The sequence below is a fragment of the Lepisma saccharinum genome, chromosome 9, assembly GCF_977018435.1.
Source record: "Lepisma saccharinum chromosome 9, izLepSacc3.1, whole genome shotgun sequence".
Classification (NCBI taxonomy): Eukaryota; Metazoa; Arthropoda; class Insecta; order Zygentoma; family Lepismatidae; genus Lepisma; species Lepisma saccharinum.
The window spans coordinates 39777092-39797480 of record NC_139237.1 but is presented as its reverse complement, the minus strand read 5'-3'; the positions used below and the strand labels follow the sequence as shown (position 1 = coordinate 39797480).

At 39.7% G+C, this 20389-nt stretch overlaps 1 protein-coding gene across 3 annotated transcripts in view; it reads right to left on the bottom strand.

Annotated features, from left to right (window-relative positions):
- LOC145992016 (MTOR-associated protein MEAK7) overlaps positions 1 to 2986 on the bottom strand; it is a 28881-nt gene extending 25895 nt beyond the window's left edge. Inside the window, exon 1 of one of the 3 annotated variants that reach the window (XM_083128030.1) lies at positions 2913 to 2986. In XM_083128030.1, the coding sequence (XP_082984156.1) occupies positions 2913 to 2933 (21 nt within the window). In that variant the 5' untranslated portion in view covers positions 2934 to 2986. Of the gene's footprint in view, positions 1 to 506; positions 586 to 2670; positions 2783 to 2912 lie in introns of those variants that run through there. The other 2 variants (XM_083128028.1, XM_083128029.1) reach the window with 2 other exon arrangements.
- Positions 2987 to 20389: the final 17403 nt, after the last annotated feature.

Genomic DNA, 20389 nt, shown 5'->3' with positions numbered 1-20389 from the left:
TAAAAACCACGTGTTGACTAACAAGTAAGTGTCATTTCAGTGAAAATATTGAACATTTTGCAGCACCCCTGTAAGCAATCCAAGGCACCCCAGGGCACCACGAGGCACACTTTGGGAATCACTGCCATAGGCAAATGAGATCCAAGAAGGTACATTCGCAAAATGTCTAGATGAAGAAATGAATCTAATATGCCAGATTATTAATGTAATCCAGTGAAAAGAAAATTCAAGCAGTGTTATGTCTGGAAAGCACTTTGATGGATGACTGTCTATTCTACCACATTAAAACATTTCAATTATTGTTAATTAAAAGCTTACTACATAGCTAAAACTAGTCATGTTTGGAGAATGGGCCTATTATCTGGTCCTAAATAGGGTTACCAGATCACCATAAGGGAAAAGTAGGACTACCTATCCAAAAATGTAGGTCACAAATCATTCGCAGAAAATATTCATGGAACTCTGAACTCTTTGAAATTATACTGAACCAGTAGAAAATCTCTTACAGACTGCCTGAGACATTCCTTTCTTTCATCACTCCATTGTGCTGACATTAATGAAAATACTCTCTCAACATTTGCATTATAACCTGGAATGACAAACAAATATTCAGGAATTAACATAACTTGAAATAATATGAAACATAATGTCCATGAGATAACTTGAAATGGTTCCAGAAGTTTCATTTGGGTGGTTTATTGTTCAGTAACTTTGTAGAATTTTAATGCATTATGTTTCCTTTGATTACTCTTTTTTTCGACTGAAGCACATATTTTCAAATTACGTGACTGCTGGACTTTAAGCTAAAATGTAGGACATGTCCACAAAAAAAAAAAATGGAGGTCTTGTAACCCTAGTCCTAAGGCAATAGAAATATAACTATACAATGTTTTAAGATTTCCATTCACAAATAACACAACAGCTGTGCGAGAAGGAATAGAAGAGACAAAAATAAGAAATTCGATTTACGTCTGTTAACACATACTGCGGAGTTTAAGCGATTCAATATATGCTTTCGTGGTTAGGTTAGGCAGGTCAGGTATGGTTGTCTTAGCATTAACATAAATTTTCTTCTACATTCATTCCCCCTAACAGTACTAGTTTACTATTGTTTGGACAGATTTCTTCATTTTTACAGAAGAAACTACTTAACGTAATAAGGGAAAATGTTTTGTGTGATGTGGGAATGTATGATAGGGGAAATTCATGTTCTTTGTTGAAAATTAATTCTCCAACCTTCGTACATAATCATGCATCGTGATTGTGTTTTGTTCATGTTCATTGGGTGATTCGAACTGTCTGTGATTGCAACAAAAGTTAGAAACATGACGTGTTGTGGATGCATGGTGAAATTCATACCGGGTGTGGAAGATCCAGTGGATTTCTTAATTTAATTGAACACGGGATCGTGAAGAAAGAAAAGGAATGTCCAACATGTGGCAGTGAATGTAAGCTACTCATTAGAAGGAATGGGCTGTGGGTAGATGCCTAATATGACGTGTCGTGGTGAAATTCAGGTAAATTTTCCGTATCCTGGAAACTGATTTCTTCAAATTTACAAGTTTGGGGCTCATTTGGGGGCAGGTGACTCCGGCCAATTTCTAACAGGCCTTTAACAGGGACTCTATGGAGAATGCCGGGTAGCCGGAGCGGAGGCCACGGTAGGTCAATTACCCCAGGGGCGGAGCCCGGAATCTGTGGGAAATTTGGACTCAAAAATTTAAAACGAAATTTTTTTTTTCTTTAAATTTCCCACTTATTCTGGGACGGATAGCCCCAAAAACCATTCACGGATAGCGCCACGAAACATTACAATTTTCTTCGTAAAACAATGTGAAAAAGTTTTTAAAAAAATTAGATCAGATGAGCTTTGTTCACGGGTATTTCTTGACAATCGACAAAACAGAAGCACGACGCGCGATTATGTAGGAAGTTGCACGTGCCATATTGTGTCTCAGGTAAGTGAAAAGACTACAAGAAAGAAGTACTCGTAATGTGAAAAATTGCAATTACTGGGATCAAAAAAACGTCAATACACCTTAAGGAATGTTCCGCTTAACACATAGGTAAATACGAATGTCAAAAATTGACGAAACGAAGAAGTTACATGTGTCCGAAGGATAGTAAATTTTTACCAAATTATAAAACAATCGGAACCATTACCGAAGATTTTCCCTCCTACGAGTAGGCAACCAATAGTAGACAATGCTCTTACAATAATTCGCTTCTGTCTCTCTTTCTCTCTACATCACATGATTGCATTATGCGATTAATATTCCAATATAAAACTTAAGAATCATGTAGGTCCAGAAATAGTGGTTTGCGAAACATGCGACTTGAAACGAAGGTACAGATATGCAACATATAATAATATTGGAATGCACAAAAGTATAACAGAGAAATAAATATCTTATACAAAACGTCATATAGGCCTAAATGGAATAAATAAATTTGACAAATTTGGTGGTAAATCCAGATGTTCGACTAGGATATTGTTGCAACTGCTAGTGGTTCCAAAATTGAAAAAATTACATACTGCATCTGCAGGACCAACTAAAACAAATCGTAATCTTTGTTGCTTGTTTTGAAGTTAAGGAATATTTACTTTCATAAGATCTGCATTAACGTGCAATTCTAATTTCAAGAATACGTAACCTTGAATTTTCACACCTGTATATAGCACTGGCAATGATGATAATTGTAGCTTATATTGTGTGCAATGTCATTCATATCAATTTTCTTTTGGAATGTCTGTAGGATCTTGAATAAAATCACATCCTTAATTAAAGCACTTTCATATACAAGTTCTGATAATGATGGGAAATATTGGATAAAATATTTTCTCTTTCGTGAATGTCAATATTTCACGCTGACATGGGTATAGAATTCACTCTATTCAAATCTAGTCGTACCTTTAAGTTAATTATTGTCATTACAAAACGTTTGCTGTTGACATTAGCTTGTGTAAATATGAAGCAAACAAAACTGTTCAATTATCACCTTACCTCTAAATAATGTTTTCCAAATGGAACACCACGTCTGCCTCTGTCATGTGTAAATTTCACTTCAGCTGTAATCAGCTGATTCACAAGATCTTTTTTATACAGCATAAATGATCCACTTATTTTTCATGCGTTGAGGCCCTAAAAGGTAGTGTCTGCTGCCACGTTCTTTTTCTGCTGGAACCTTAAAAAAGATGCGCGTGGCAGTAGACTCGGTCTTTGTTTTATCGTAATTTCATCTTGATATGTACGCAATTACGTCTGTAACACATACTGTGAAGTTGTAGCGATTACTTTCACAAAAATGTTTTAAGGTTAGGTCCCTCAGCATTCTTCTTTAGCATTAAAATAATATCGCTAAATGCTTTCTAAAGAAAATTGTTCTAAATTATCTGTACATTCATTCCCACTAATCATAAACTTGCATTTCTCTGTTCTTAAGATTTGTAACATCCTCTTAGCAGACGAATTACGTGGCAGAGCAAATTTGACGCTTATTCTTACTGCTGACACGTGCGTGGCAGCAGACTCGATCTCTTTTAAATCCCGATATTCGGGACGGGAAAAATTCGCAATTTCCCGACTGTCGGGAAAATTTCGGGACGGGAAATGTCCGAAATTTTCCGAAGCTCTAAAAATTTCGAATTCTACATGTAATTTTAACATGTTTTTGCATTTCTGGTACAAAAACTAACAATTTCCGATTAGTTCCACCAGACATTTACAATGCAGAAAACGCCGAGAATCAACGACTTTTTAAAGTGAGTATTCGGTATTTCCCGACTGCTCGGTATCCCGAAAAGTCGCGAAGTCATTTCCTGAAGTCGGGATCGGGACGGGAATTTTTTCCTCCCCAATCCCGTTCCGACGTTTCGGGATCCTGCACACCCCGTCTAGGCACAATAAAGATAATAAAGCTGCAAATGCACATTTGTTTCGTAGATACTTTCTTCCACATTCCATTTTTTTATCGCAGTTCTAAAATATCTTGCAAACGAACCGTTTTCGATATATTTCTTTTTTCAAATAAAAGTTAATTTAATTGATTTTAAAATGTAAAACTTTGTTGTTGTTGTTAAATATTTTTATCTCTCTTACAATAAACCGTCAGTATTATACAGTAAGCTCTCCTGTATTTAATTGATGTAATCATTATAGATGGTTATTAATTTATTATGAATATTTTATAAATATTGTAATACCGAATTTCAGTTATTATTATTATTAATTATTTGTTCCCAAGCTTGTATTGAGGATGTGTGCTAAAAATATACATTCTAAATCAAAACTATATAAAAAAAAAACGATCCTAATGCTAGTCTATATGCATATTTTTACATTCTTACATCAACAGGGGCGACATGATTCTACAGGATGGCGCAAAAGTCACCATACAGCTAACGTATACATTTATGTATTTCTTACTGACATGTATTACAGAACTTACAGTGCTTGAACATGAATAATATAGTTATAGGTCTGCTTTTAAAGAACATGCTCGATGTGTCCCCCTTCAAACGTCATGCACAGGTGAATCCGGGCCATCCAATCATCCTGCACTTTTTGAAGGGTGTCCCGTGATGACATTACATGCTGCTTGGATGCGCTGCTTGAGGTGATCCAAGCTCCTGATTTTCTCTTCACCTTAGCTTTCACGTGACCCCATAGAACAAAAATCCAGTGGGTTCAAATCAGGCGAATGCGCTGGCCACTCCATAGGACCTCGTCTCCTGATCCAGTGCCCCAGGAAGTTTGTGTCAAGCCCGCACGTCAATCCCAAAGTGTGGAGGGGCCCCGTCCTGCTGGAAGAAGGTGGGGGCGGTTCCATCAGGGTTGGCCATCATGGGTGTTACAGAATCTTCCAGCAAGTCCAGGTACCTTTCGGCTTTGAGGTTTCCGTCGATGAATATTGGTCCGATGATGCTCATGTTACAAATTCCGCACCACAGCAATATCTTTTCACAGCCTGTTGCCGTGCTGTCCATGGTCCAATGTGGATTATCCTTACTCCAGTATCGCATGTTTTGCTTATTGACCTCTCCGCTAACGTGAAACACAGCCTCATCCGAGAAGAGATTGGTTCTTGTGAAATCCGGGTTGGAAGAAAAAAAACAGAATTAAAACCTAGGAATGTAAAAGAAAAGGCAACATCAGCTGTACGTAACTTTTGTGCCATCCTGTATAGGAAAGGTCCCTGTTTCCTCATTTCCCCATTTCTATTCGCATCTTTGTGTAATTACTAATTAGGGTTATCACAGTAATGGAAATATATAATTCTGATTGGGAAAATTAATAGGCATCCTTTACTTATCCCAGATTAGGACAAAGTATCCTTGTTTTCAGCTGTGCGGGTTAATCCCTGTAGACCACAGGGAAAGGTGCAAGGCAGGACAACCCCTCCCCCACAAATTTTCATGTTTATTAAAATGTACAATGGTAGAAGAAATTTTTAAAACCCTTTTGGAACCTAATGTTCATGTTCTGCCCTCCCCGCCTTTCCAAACTTAGGCCCAGGTTACACTGGTGACGGAACCAAAGGGGGAATTATGTTGATTTCATGAAATGCATGAAGGATAAATTAATTCCCCTCGAAATATATTTCTAGATACGTGATTGCAAGCTTCGTCGTTGTGTTAACAGTTTCTGTAATTTTCTCTGTTGTTCAGTTTTAAACTCATTCAGCTGTATGTACAATTCTCATTGCAAAAAAAAAAAAAAAAAAAAAAAAACAGAATCTATAATTTCTTTTCTTTTTAAAAAGGGCGCTCTCTAAAATAACATTGAAACAAGCGACTCTGTGTTTTGAAATTATAGCAGCCAGGTCTTGCTGCGAGAAATTGACCGAATGTAATGGATGGCTGAAGACAAGAAAATGCAACGAGGAATGAATGACATTGATTTTCCAGCTGCAAGTGTGCAACGATTTGACTTTAGCTTTTGGCAATCACAGCGTCTCGCCAACGTCAAGGGAGCATTTCCCTCTCATTTTCTTTGTAAATGGCTCGCTTTAACGCACACTCATCGTGTGGATGTTGCTTCATACCCCCCCCCCCCGTTCAAATTATACTGTAATTTCCAAACTAGTGGAGGTTGAAAACCATAATGCACACACAGCGTTTGTCTGATGTGTAATATGTCACACAGCCAAAATGGCTAAATGGACAGGGAAATCGCGAGGACTACAGTGAATAGAAGAATATTCATGGTAAATGGGTACCATTGGCCTAAAACTACTAAAAGGGCGGTGTGCGCCATACACATTTTATCTGGCAACTCTGGGTCACACCAATACCGGTGGACTGCCCCCCAACAATATTTTTGTCGATCCCTTCCCCACCTTCCCCACCGTCACTTTTCCCTGGTGCCATCACTGTCATCAGGTTGCGGCCCGTTAAGACGTGGAATTAATCAGAATGCTGAAAACGATTTTTCTAAATCGCAAAGACTCATAGCAGGTAAGACAAGGTGTAATAAAAGACTGAACGAGTTATCTATTCTCCACATCGAAGCAGACATCTTAACTGATGGACACATCAACTTTGAAGAACTTATACACGAGTTTGCAGCAACCAAAGTGAGGCGGAAGCGGCTTCATTTATGACTGGTGAATGTAATTTCTCAATACATTACATAATTTTAGGTATAGCACATACATAAAATGAATTGTTGTTATTGATTTTTATCATTTGTTTTTTATTTCAGTATGCTCACTAATTTTTATATTAGCCTGTAAAAATACTGCAAATAAGTTACTACTTTTCTTTTGAGAAGGGCGCACATTAAGTTTGTGCCTAGGGGCGGCGAGGAAGCTTAATCCGCCACTGCAGAAGACTAATGTGTTTTGGGCCATTTCATCTACCAAAGTGTGCGGTCCGTACTTCTTTCACGAAGAAACTGTGACTGGACAAACATTCCTACACATGCTTACTACAAATTACCTTAATAACAGACTACACATGCTTACTACAAATTACCTTAATAACAGACTACCACAGTGTTCCGCAACCGGTGTGCCGCGGCACATTAGTGTGCCGTCACAAGGTGAAAGGTGTGACTCGAACTTTTACCTAATATTGTAAGAAATTAATTGTCGACTTTAAGTAAGAAGGTGCTTGTTTATTCTTGCTGATAACTGTTATATTTTCAAAGAAATTAAATGTAATTTATTTACTTAATATTGTTATAGTTTGCTCATCTTATATGTATTCTCGCCTGTTATATTGGGCCGGTTTGATGGGTTACAGGCGGCAAGCTTTGTGTTCACCGCAAAGAAAGCCGCGTAACGCTATGTCCAACGTGGATACGGGCAGCACGGTGCGTGCGGGGCGATGCGAGCAACGCGGGAGTCGTATCCGATCAAACCTGTAGTCAGAAATGGGCCCGTCCTACGTAGACACGTGACGCGTGCGATTCGTCCGCTCGCAACGCACGCAACGTTTGATTTTCAAACAGGTTTGTTTTGTATCGCATTTGCCGTCCGGTGGCCAGTCGCCAAGAAAGATGGAAGGGCTTATTGCAGAAGTGCAAAGAAGAAATATGTTGTGGGATAAAAGAAACCCTCGTTACAAAGATCGTTTAATTGTTGATAAGGAGTGGGATTCCGTAGCTGAGAGTACAGGAATTAATGATAACAAGCACCATCCAATCTTTTCACAATATAGTCAAAGGTGTTTATTGTCATTCTTGTGTACTGATGAAATGCATTTTCATCTGCTCGTAGCTGCGGATACAGATGATGAAATTCTCCATACGACAACCTTTTCCTGAAGTTTGTGTGCGTCTTTTGTCTGTGACGTCTCTTGTGTTCCTTCAATATTCTCATTTTAATTACACTACTTTCCATTAATAGCACGGAGCGCACCGAACTGGAAGCCATGTTCGTCGCAACTGCTCAACACAATCGCACGCAGTAACGTTGGACACTCCCTGCGTTCACGCACATATCTGCGGTGCGGCGCTCGCATCACACCGCACGCACCGCCTTGCCCGTATCCACGTTGGACATAGCGTGAGACTTTTAGCAAGCCTTTTAGCGGCCCGCACCAATCATACAATAGAGCTATTCAAGCGAGTTCTTTGTTTGTAACACTGCATCTTTTGTGTAGAGTCCAGCGCAGATAATTCTGCCGTGCTATGCGCGAAACAACTAAAGAAGCAGTGTTGCTAATGGAGCAGATAGAAAAATCGCTGCAGTGCGCCGATGCACAGCTGTTACGTACAACAATAAAATTAGAGAATTCAGGTCTATCTAACGTTGAGTTTTAAACGTCATGCATTATACCAGGACTAGGATTAATATGTACTAACAAGTGGCTTTGTATGTAGCTACATACATATGGACTAAAAATTCGCAAAATATGAACTAACACATAAGTAAAATTACCAAAAATGCTGCAAAGAAGACTTCTTCATACGATTCCTTATTTGAGTGATTTCAAACAAAATAAAAATATATATATATTATTTTTCATTGCATTAATGCACTGGTGGCGTTCTAACTTTTCACTCCCAAAACCCGTATACACTGGTATGGAACTGCAACGGCAGATAATAACATGCCAACGTGTTAAACCGCTACAATTGCACCATAACACTCCTCCTGAAGCAGTATTATTATTTCCTCTCTTAGATCGGCGACAGTCGGTTGCCTTTGTTGTACATTTACAAAGGATGCCGGCTTCCACAACAATAACAAGTACATATACTGCCACTAGACGATAAGCTGCGCGGCTTTTTATTTTGTTATGAACCAGGGCCGGCGCTAGTCATTTTGCCTCCCTGGGAGGTGGCGGCAGATTTCGACCCCCCCCCCCCGGTCATTACGCAGCAACGGAAAATTGAAAATCAATATATTCCTAAATAAAACATCAAAATATAAAATAAATAATGAGACTTCTTAAGCTATTTCAATAATATTCAGCGCAAAAGAATATATCGCTCGATCACAGTTTTCAATAGGCTTATTTTTTTCTTCTCTTCAAATTTTGCCGCTCTGGGCGATGGGACGGTTCGCCCTCCCCTTCCGCCGGCCCTGCTATGAACTTGGTCACCCATCAAAGCATGGCAATTTTAACACAGAAAACAATATGTACCGCATTAAGCAGCAAAAATGACAGCCTCCTCTATGCAATTTCTACAAGAACACGTGCCGGAGCCAGAGTTGAAATGATGTTGGAGCCACATAATTTATTTATTTTGAATAATTCCAAAATTATGAAATATGAACAATTTGTTGCTGCTGTTCGCTGCTCTCTTGCCAAAATGCTTTATTGGGATGCTAACACAATGACTGGCTTCCTCCTTCATGAACTCGTGCACGTTGCTTAGCATTTCCCGAGCTTGGCTATGCAAGGTTTTTGATTTCAACTTCGACAGAACTGGAGGCATTATGGAATTTAACGTTCATTAGCAAACACACACTTTTACATACACACACGCAATACACGCACACAACGTCAAACCGGTCAAATACTTAGTATAAAATAAAAATATGGTGCTTCCAATCCAACAAAACTCACCGCCACTTTACCTGCCTTTTCCCCTTCCGTGACAGAAATAGTGCTTCATTATTACAGTTGGCAACACTAGTTACTAGCTAGCCAATGAACATGCACTGCATAAAAGAAGCAAGCACTACGCCGTGCTATATTGCCACATTAGCGTCCCTACCGAACGGTGGGAACCGCGAGATGGAGCGCTATTCAATTGTTTTCAATTATGTTTGCGCGAGTGTGTCCCGGAATGGAATGACAATGTGGCAACAATAGCGAAGGTTTTCGAGCAGGGTAGAACACGTGATGCTAAGAGAGAGGGAGACGAAACGAAAATTCGTTTCTACGCAACGGCAAATTTACGTGTGTGGCACTCTACGACTGGCTGTTTTGTGCCTGTTTGTCGGCGCTTCTTAAACTTTATTGCCCTTTTCCTTCGCCGAAGGACCCACACATTGTCAGACAACAATTACAGTATTTCAGTTCAGTTCTATCACACCTGTGCTCTGCATATGCGGATTTATTTGCAGATGATGAATGGGTATCTAAGTTGGCATATCTTTCCGATATTTTCGTACACTTGAATGAACTAAACAGAAAAATGCAAGGTAGAAACGAAAATATTCTGACTAGTATGGATAAGATTCAAGGATTTATTAATAAGTTGAACTTGTGGATACAAACAATTGTAAATGGATCGTGTGAGATGTTCCAAACTGTATGGCACCTTGCTGACGATAACAAGGTGTTGATGGACTTAATTAAAGAACATTTAGTACTCTTGCAGCAGACTTTCAAAAAATATTTTGGAGAGAGCGTTGACGATTTTGACTGGGTTCGTGATTCATTCAGTATGGATTCGAAATATCTTCCGAAAAATTTACGCTTACAAGAGGAACTGGCAGATTTGAAGGCAGACAGAACATTGAAATTAAAATTTTTCGAAGTGCCTTTGGATACATTTTGGTTGTCAATAAGCAGTAAATGAATACCCGGCTATCTTTGAGATGGCAGTTAATGTGTTATTACCATTTTCAACTACTTATTTGTGTGAACTGGGCTTCTCGACGTTGACTGCAATTAAAACATCAAGGAGAGAGAGACTCAAATCCATCGATGAAGAAATGAGGTTTGCTTTGTCAACGATTCCGCCACGAATCAGCCGTCTGTGTGCAGCTAAGCAGGCTCAAATATCACATTGAAGGTATGAGTAGAGTTATTTACTTTAAAATTCGTATTAGAAATGTGTATTTTCTACAGTGAATTAAAGTTAATAAATTTTTAATAAATGCATAAGTCTATTCATGTTTTATAATAAATAATAATAATAACAAAAATGATGATAATAATAATAATTGATTACATAATGACGTAATATTTCGTAATTATATTAAGATTCATATGATTTTGAGGGGACAGACATTTTGGTGTGCCGTGTTGAGTCTAGGCCCGTCTGTGGTGTGCCGTGAGTAAAAAAAAGGTTGCGGAACACTGGACTACCAAATCTACTCAAAATGATCAATAGTTACTACGTTGGTCACCAAGATCCCCGGATTTAACCCCCTGTGATTCTTTTGTGTGGGGACATCTAAAGGACATTGTGTACAAACCTCCTCTACCCGCAGATGTCAATAAACTGAAAGAGCGCATTACTGCTGCAGTGCAAACTGTTGATGCAGACATGCTGAAACAGGTCTGGGTGGAATTCGATTACCGAATGGATATATGCAGGGTAACAAATGGGGCTCACATAGAACGTTTGTGAGATACTGTGTTCAAAATTTTATTAAAAAAAAACTTTGACAGTTTTAGGAATTACATGTAAAATTTAAAGCAATTTGGACGAAAAATAAAAAAATATATAAGGATTTGAAATCGTTCACATCATTTTGAAGCAGCCCGTATAAATATATTGTAGCGTGACGTCGGGTAAGGTACGGAATCGAGTCACGCCGGGACGTAGCTGAGATAAATACGATAGGTCTTAAGTTTGACTTGGCTAACCACCTCTACCCTTAAGGAAGCTGATGAAGGATTGTTGGGAGCCTGTGATGTTGAACGCTACTCACCCCTTGCTGTAGGTCTGGCCCTCGGCTTCTGGCGTCGTCGACGGCTGCAAGGTGACAGGTGCCCGCTGGAGAGATCGAAGGTGGCGATAAGAGACGGCAGGCAATTCGGCGACTTGTCTTATGGCTTGCAGATTCTTCGGCTGGTTAATCCGGACTGTTTATGGACTTCTCGCTTGTTGCCACCTCGTAACGTCGCGATCTCTCAGCAGGCCGTCGTCGTCTTCTCGTCGATCAGTTTGGTGGTGATATTGGAGCGAAGTGAGAGATCGATTTACCGTCTCCAGCGGTTTTATACTTTGGATTTGAGTCATGACTTGGTGGACTTTGCACCTCCAGCTGTGCACCTGGGGTATCCCTGGATGCAGATGGAAATTTACAGTGGAGGTGCACTCACCGCTGGCGAGGGCCGTTGCCTTGCTGACTGTGCAGAGCCGAGTGGAAAATTCTTGTTGCTCGGCTCTGCATCCGGTGGAATGTGGGGTGAATGAGCGTTCAACTTGCGAGCTTCAGAGCGATATTTGAGGAAAATTGATATTTCTACCTTTATGCTCCCAATTCCTTCATCAATATATAGTTGGGTCATTCTATGTCAAATGATTTGACTCAAATCAACACAATTTCTCAAAAAGTCAAAATGTTACAATGTTGAAAAGAAATTCTCGAAAGAAGTTTATACCATCATCTAATAGCAGCCAAACTCTTTTTTTGGGATCATGAGGTATAAGAGGTATAATGTGGTTAGATTGCTTTATTTATTATGATTGTATGAACAATTTGTATCGATTTAAGTTAATTTTCTTAGTAGAAGATACGTAACTTTTTCACAGTTAATTTTCATCCCATTGTTCGATGCAATTTTGAACTGAATCGACTCCAGTATAAGTGACGCGGCGTATTCATATAAACTTTATCTAATAGCAGCCAAACTCTTTTTTTGGGATCATGAGGTATAAGAGGTATAATGTGGTTAGATTGCTTTATTTATTATGATTGTATGAACACTTTGTATCGATTTAAGTTAATTTTCTTAGTAGAAGATACGTAACTTTTTCACAGTTAATTTTCATCCCATTGTTCGATGCAATTTTGAACTGAATCGACTCCAGTATAAGTGACGCGGCGTATTCATATAAACTTTTCGTTTTCATTTTACACATAATTACAAATAAATTACAATTGTCATTACAATGTGAGATACAGTTATTAAATGAAGAAAATGTAAAAGTTACTCAGCATTTTTCTTGATCTCAAACATCGCAAAACGTGCCCAGATCCTTAACATTTGGGTCTGGAAACGGTTTAAGTTCGAGAACTGAAACTGAACTGAAAACGTTCATTTCGGGCCAAACTGGAAGTGCAAGTTCAGACCATCCAATTACAGTTCGGATAGATATACTCTGGTTTCGTTCCAATTTTAGTTCGAGAACTGAACCAAAAGGTTTCATTTTGGGCCGAACTGGACGTAAAACATCAGATCATTCCAGTTCTGGTTCGGACATATATACTCCGGTTTCATTCCAGTTTCAATTCGAGAACTGAAAGCGAACCGCAATGTTTCATTCCGGGCCGAACTGAAACTGAAACTGAAAGTAGGTTTCAACTGCAGTCCCTGCTCCACACTGAAGTTGCAAAGTACGGCAACAGCGTATTCGCAGTCATGTGACTGAGACTCCACGTGGAGTAGACGAGACGAATGACAGCTGCACCCATTGGCTGAAGGTTGAGTGTGATTGGACGAAAACAACTCGCCCGCTGTTTATCCCCATCCACGTTCGTGGTGGCGGCTTTCTTCACTTCTTGGACGTTAACGAAGTAAACGGGTGGACTCTACATTGACATCAGTAGCGGCGATTGGGTTCCAAAACGGGGTGGGGTATCAAGGACAGTTAAAATTTTCTTTGTAAAAAGGCTTAGCAAGTGTGTGTGGAGGGGGAAGCAAATGCCCCACTACATCCCACTATTCGCCGCCACTGATCAGTAGTTCTCAAGTTTTCCCCTCTGCATTTTCTTTAGTTCGAATACTGATGTCAAACGTTACTCAGAAGTACTTACACAAGGCAGCTCGCAAGCAATGTTCCAAGTGTAATCTCCCACCACTACTCAATTAAGAACATTTTAATGAAGCATCCTCTTAAAGCTCTATTTTGTACAGCGCTTTTCAAGGCCAATCTCTTTCAAATGAGCTTTTTGTTAACATCATGCTGAAGTAGGCATACGGGGATGTCATTTTCAATATCAAGCACAGGCTTTCTCTTTGAAACTTTTAAAAATATACCTCCAGCAAGTGAAGATGAAAATAACATCAATGATTTTTCAAATTTGTCAAAATTTTGAATTTTGTAAATGAATGTGCTTGTTGCGTAGCCAGGCATGCTCCATAAGTGCGTCTGCAGTCTGCAATATTGGGTAGTTTTAGTTTTATAACTATTTATGCAAGGTTACCAGCAGTGGCAGCGATTAGAGGGAGTTACCGCCCAACCCCACCCCACTTTTGCCCCTGCACTATGGCCTCTTAATACTAAGCCTTTTGTACTAACACCTGGTGGAGGCACATAGTGTAGGCCCAGTCCCGATTAGCCTCTGTGCATAAAAGTGGAGCTAAAACAAGAACTTTAACTTAAACATGTCTACTAAAGAGAAAGTAAATTGTCCTATACTGGATCCGCGCTTAGAAGGAACTGTACGGTAAACAAATGCACGTGTATGAATACAGTGTTGCCAACCAATAACTGCAGAATATAGCGAAAAGCGAATTATCACAGTGTGTAGTTTCTACATTATATTGTAGAAATTATTTTTATGACTTAGAAGGAACTGTACTGTAAACAAATGCAAGTGTATGAATACAGTGTTGCCAACCAATAACTGCAGAATATAGCGAAAAGCGAATTCTCACAGTGTGTAGGGTTCTACATTATATTGTAGAAATGCTTTTTATGGATAATCACCATAATCACAATGTGGACACGTCATACCCTATTTGTTGCTAGTTTTCATAGAATAAAGAATACAAATTTTCCTCCTCACTTCCCTCATAAGAAAAGCCATTTTTTGAATGGCCAGTTCTTTCCGAGTGTTATCTTTGTATATCCGTAGGTTTATTAAATATATATATGTAGTATAAACATATTCACATAACTAGAGTAGTTTTGCATACATTTTTAGAGTTTTCCAAATTTCACGCAAATTGGACAAAAATTGTAAGAGAATTTGAAAAAAAAATCCAATATCGTGGATCCGCGACTTTCTTTTTTTATGCTATCAAAAAATGAAGTAGACCCTATCTTGCAATGGACGTAGAGAATATATGTGCAGAATTTCGTCTAATTTACTCAAAAATCGTAAGAGGTTTGACGAATCGAAAATTACCAACGAAATGGAACTTCAGCCACTTTATTTCTTCCATTTTTCAAAATTTTGAAAATCTAGCATCATATTTACAAACAGCGACGTAGACAACGTTCGAATAGGAACATCTGCAACAATACCACAAGGATTAATACTGCTGTTAAAGAAAATAAATAAACAAACGAAAAATAGGTCACTTCCGTGCCTATTTTTGAATGAAGTCAAATAAGTATGATACTACTGTGCAAATATCTGAAAGCCATTATTGTCACCAATGCAGGACCAAAAAGTTCAAAACAGCTAATTTTAGCAAAAGAATAGGCGGATTGGCAACACTTCTCGTTGAGTCTGCTTGAACAACAGACCCTGCCACGCGCAACAAAATATAGTCCACTTTCTAACTTGCAAGAATAGAACATTCCTTCAACACAATTGTAATTATCGTACTCTAGAATTATCATAACCAATATTTAGTATGTAAATGAACTCCAGGTTGGCATAAATACACAAGACGTGACAATTTTTACTCTGGGTACAACACGCATGCGTAAAGGCTGGGCATGCGGGAGGGAATTTCAATTTGTGCGAGATGGATGTTCGCGTTGGCTACGTTAAACACTGCAGCGGGAAACCGTTGAAAAGCGCCGAGAAACAAATTGTATTGAATGTGTTCGCAAAGTTTTGCGAGAAATATCCAACTATGGTTATCCAGGACGTGATGAAATTGACATCTGAGTTTACTGGTGTCTCTGTTAAGAGTGTAAAATCTGCGCGCAGCGAGGTTCTAAATAAGGGCATTTTAACAACACCAGGGAAAAAGCGTCAACGTCAAAAGCCTGTGTTACAAGTTCAGTGCGATGAGTTTGCGAAAAGTGCCATCCGTCGTAAGGTTCATCACTTTTTTGAGAGGAACGAAGCGCCAACAATAAATAAAGTGTTGGTGAGTGTGAATAGTGATCCGGATCTGCCGAACCTTAAGAAAACAAGTTTCCACACACTTCTGAAAGAAATCAGCTTCGAGTTTGTGCAACGCAACAGAAAAAATATTATTGTTGACCGAGAAGACATATTGTTGTGGCGCCGGAACTACCTGAGAAAAATACGCGAATACAGGCGGGAGGGGCGAAAGTTGTATTTCCTTGATGAAACGTGGGTGAATGAAGGCCATACTGTTTCTAAGGTGTAGGTAGATTCTGCCGTAAATTCTAAAAAAACAGACTTTCCTCTAAGGATTAACCACAGGGCTAAGAAACCCGACCGGCAAAGGCAGACGCCTTATTGTATTGCATATTGGAGAAAGAAGAGGAACGCTTCTGGGAATCAGATTACATGTGCGACACGATTGTTGACCGACTTGTTATCAATCCAGCTGATAGCAGTAGCGGCGGCACCAACAGTGAAGGGGAGGAATCTATGGAAGGAATCGACTTTCTATCTGACTCTGCTTAGGCAAGTAAAACACTTTTATATCTTCAAATTAAATTCTTAAGTACAGAAGTTCAGCTTATCTTGTGAATAGTTATAGTTTTCCTTTATATTTAATTTCTCGTAGCTTGTAACATTGCTTTCGCTCCAACTTTCTCTCACACGTGGTGGAAGCAGCAGAAGCTTTTCTATCATCCAATCGCTGAAGCCTGGCGGAGTAATACCTTTGCCCTTGTGTTTACAGTGCAGTCCCTTCTAAGCGCGGAAAAGGTATAGCTAGCTACCTTCATTTTTGGCACCCAATCCCTACTACGATCTTTGACTTCACGATGACGGCGCTCAGTGCACTTGCCGAAAACAATTATAGTAATACAGCTACTTTTATTTCATTGGGTTTGCAGAGCTGAATTTCAGTTATTCTCTTCCATTTTATAGTTTTCGTATTTGTTTCATTCCTATACATTCATGCATTATGTAAGTAAGATACATAATAGTTTTCTGAAAATTATTTTTAAGCCTTCAGTTTTTGTGACTTTTGATGTTTCCTAAAGTTAGGCTACAATGCGGTGTTTTCATTATCCTCCGCGTCCTTGAAAATCTTTTCTGAAATACCTTATCATCGTTGGAATCCTACGGCAGTTTCAGTGTATAGTCCATAATTATTATGATGTACATACGTACTACTTTGTTGGGGCCACCTCCCCCCCTCCTCCCCCAACATCATCAGGTTTCCGGTCAGCAGAGTTTCGGATTTTTACTTATGAAATGTAGGAACCGTATGGTATGTAGAAATTTTTGTATTTCAAAACTTTTTTACTTCGAACCTACAACCTTGGTGACAATGAAGTTCGACCAGAAAGGAATACGTGATTAAATGCACGGAGGCAAAGGCGGTGGAATGGGTGACCCGCAGAAGTGACGCATGTCTGTAAGAGGAGGCGTGTGAGCAGGCAAGAATCGTGATCCCAGCATGTTGCACCCAAGGTCACGTAAAGAACGAAAACGGGGAACAATACGCATGACATTGAACTTCGACCAGGCACCAGACCCATACGGTAAATTACAGATAGTGGCGCATTCGACGGAAGCATGACGTCACGGACACGATAAGGGAGTCCGCCGTATATAAGCGCGTGCTGTGCACCGAGGAACCGCAGTGCATCATCACCATGGCCAGGGGCAAACCTATTGACAACACCGTGGGGAGAAGAGTGGTGGAGTTGCAACGGGATGGACTCAGTGAAAGGGAAATAGGGCGCCAACTGAACTTACCCAAGTCAACCGTCCACTGCATCATCAAACACCACCAAAATACGGGTACTACAGAGCCAGGTAAGGCCCCCGGTCGAAAACGCCTGCTGAGCGTGCGTGACCTACGGATATTTAGGCGCTATATCCAGACCAACAATCATGTTTCTGTGGCCGAATTACGACTGTGGACTCGAGAACGCTTTCACATTGAAGTGTCAACCAGAACCATTCGCCGTTACCTACAGCGATGCGGTTACCGAGTGTACAAGGCGAAACGTAAACCCTTCCTTTCCATGTTGAACAAAGGCAATCGACTACGGTGGGCACGAATGTACCGGGGATGGACATTTCGGCAGTGGAACAGGGTTTTGTGGACGGACGAATCCATTTTCAATGTTGTGTACGAGAAAATACGGAAAACAGTCATTTGTCGGAAGGAGGAACAGAATGAAGCAAAATGTTATGCACGTCGGGTACAGAAACCTGCGTCAGTGATGGTATGGGGATGCATGACGGCATCTGGGGTTGGTCCACTACACGTCTGTGAGGGCATTGTGAATGCACACGCCTATACACGCATACTGGAGCGGCATCTTCCCACGGTGCGAAGGCACCTGTTCCACAGGCGTCGTCTCATCTTTCAACACGACAATGCCAGGCCTCATACAGCGCGGCTGACAAGAGAATGGTTGACTCGCCATCACGTGCGAACTCTGCCATGGCCACCATCGAATCTCGACCTCTCGCCCATTGAGAATGTGTGGCGTGTTCTTAAGCGACGTGTGCAACAGAGGGGACCCACGACATTGGCTGCTCTTATCGCCTGCCTGCAGGAGGAATGGCACCGCATCGATGTGGAATACCTTGAACGACTCGTCCGCAGCATGCCCCGACGCATTGCCACAGTTATTCGCCGACGGGGCGGCGTCACACCATGGTAAACAGGATCCCCTCTAACAGTGGTCGAACTTCAATGTCACGTGTAGATGGACGAAAATGTTTTATTTTGTGTGGACACCATACATTGCTGCGTTGCAGCGGAAATTTATGTTTTCCTTTGTTCCATGTAGCCTGCTGAATAAAATATGTTCAGCATATGCAAGTGTTCTCCTTCTTTCACAACGCACTCCTATATTTGTGACTGGTCGAACTTCATTGTCACTAAGGTTGTATATTACATGTATGTCGATTATCTTAACTCATTTAATGCTGAAAACAAATAATTAATAATGCACACAAAGCTTCAGTTTTCTGTAGAATAGACGTAAAAGACCTCAAACAAATTTCCGAGAAACCAAAGGATATTCAATAATATAATTGAATTAATATTAGATGATGAAAATAAATTAGACGTAGAATGAATGAATACATAAATGCTTTATAATTAATATACTATTAATTAATTTAAGTACTTGAGAATCTTAAATTTGAATCAACAATGGTAGCACAACAATTTACCGTCAAGAATTTGTTACTATATCTTTGGCGTATAAGTTAGTCAAAATTTGTAGTGTTCATCAGCAGCACCATATCAAAAATAATTGTGGTCAATTTACTAAATTGTGTAGTGTAATTATCCAAGATGGCATCAAATGCAGCTTGTTTCCTCAGTAGAAGTCTTCCGTATAATAAAAAGGTAATTTTAATAAACATTAGGAATGCACAATAATTATAACTAGACCACGGATTGGACCCATTTCGTTTCTCTGAACGGATTTTGAGGTTTCTCGTTATATAAGCAAGTTGTAGCGAATAACGGATGCATTTCATTATATCCATGGGCGGATTTAGCGGAAGGGGCGCGGGGGCACGTCCCTCCTCTCAAAATGGATGACTAAGTGTAGATAGCATGATGTTACATCGAACAGAAGTTGTTCGAGCCATCCATTTTCAAATAGTAAGAACATGAAATTAAGTTTAGTACAAATGTATTAATCGTTATTAGATTAACTAAACACTTAAAAAAGCCGACACTGGAAATTGAATCAGGGACTTGTTAACTACATGGCAATAAGGTTAACTGTTAACTAATAACACAAAGTGAGACCGTTATAGGTCAAATATTTCCTACGTTTGTGACAGTTTCCCGTGAAGAAATTAATACTCGTATTAAAATATCTCTCTCTCTCTCTCTCTCTCTCTCTCTCTCTCTCTCTCTCTCTCTCTCTCTACAACAAACAAAACCCGTGCTATCATCTTATGACCAAATGGGTCTGGGTTTGTTTACTGGTGGAGGTTCATTGTCCAGTGTTTCGGATTTCGCTTTGAAGGTCCAGTCCCGATTAGTATATCTGACCAAGAATTGGACTTGAAACTGATCCCATGTAACTGTCTATATATTTAAGGCTTTTTAATATCTCGAAAAATCTGCTCATTATATCACCGTATCAGTGTTACAACTTATATGCTCACAGCACATTATTTGCCCTTCCCTGGGAAAAAGCAGTGTGCGGATTAAGCTTTTTGCTTTTGGGGGGTGCCCCCAGTCAGTGTCTCTTTCCTCGGGTGGGGGGGTTAGGTATGAAAATTTGTGTGTTACCAGTTAGTAAACTCTAGTATTGCGTGCCAGTTCTAAATACCGAGGACAGTAAATCTTATGATAACATTTAGTAGTAATTTAGAAACAGTGTATTTACATTCTAAGAAAACCGATACACAAAAGAGATATTGAACTAGTAACACCGAGAAAACTTGACCAAATGTCTATTGGCTTTAGTACTTTATTGGCAATGGGAAGATAACTTCAGACGCGAAACAGAATGCAATTGTCTCAAAGGTTAATTAACTGTTTTCTCGAATGATT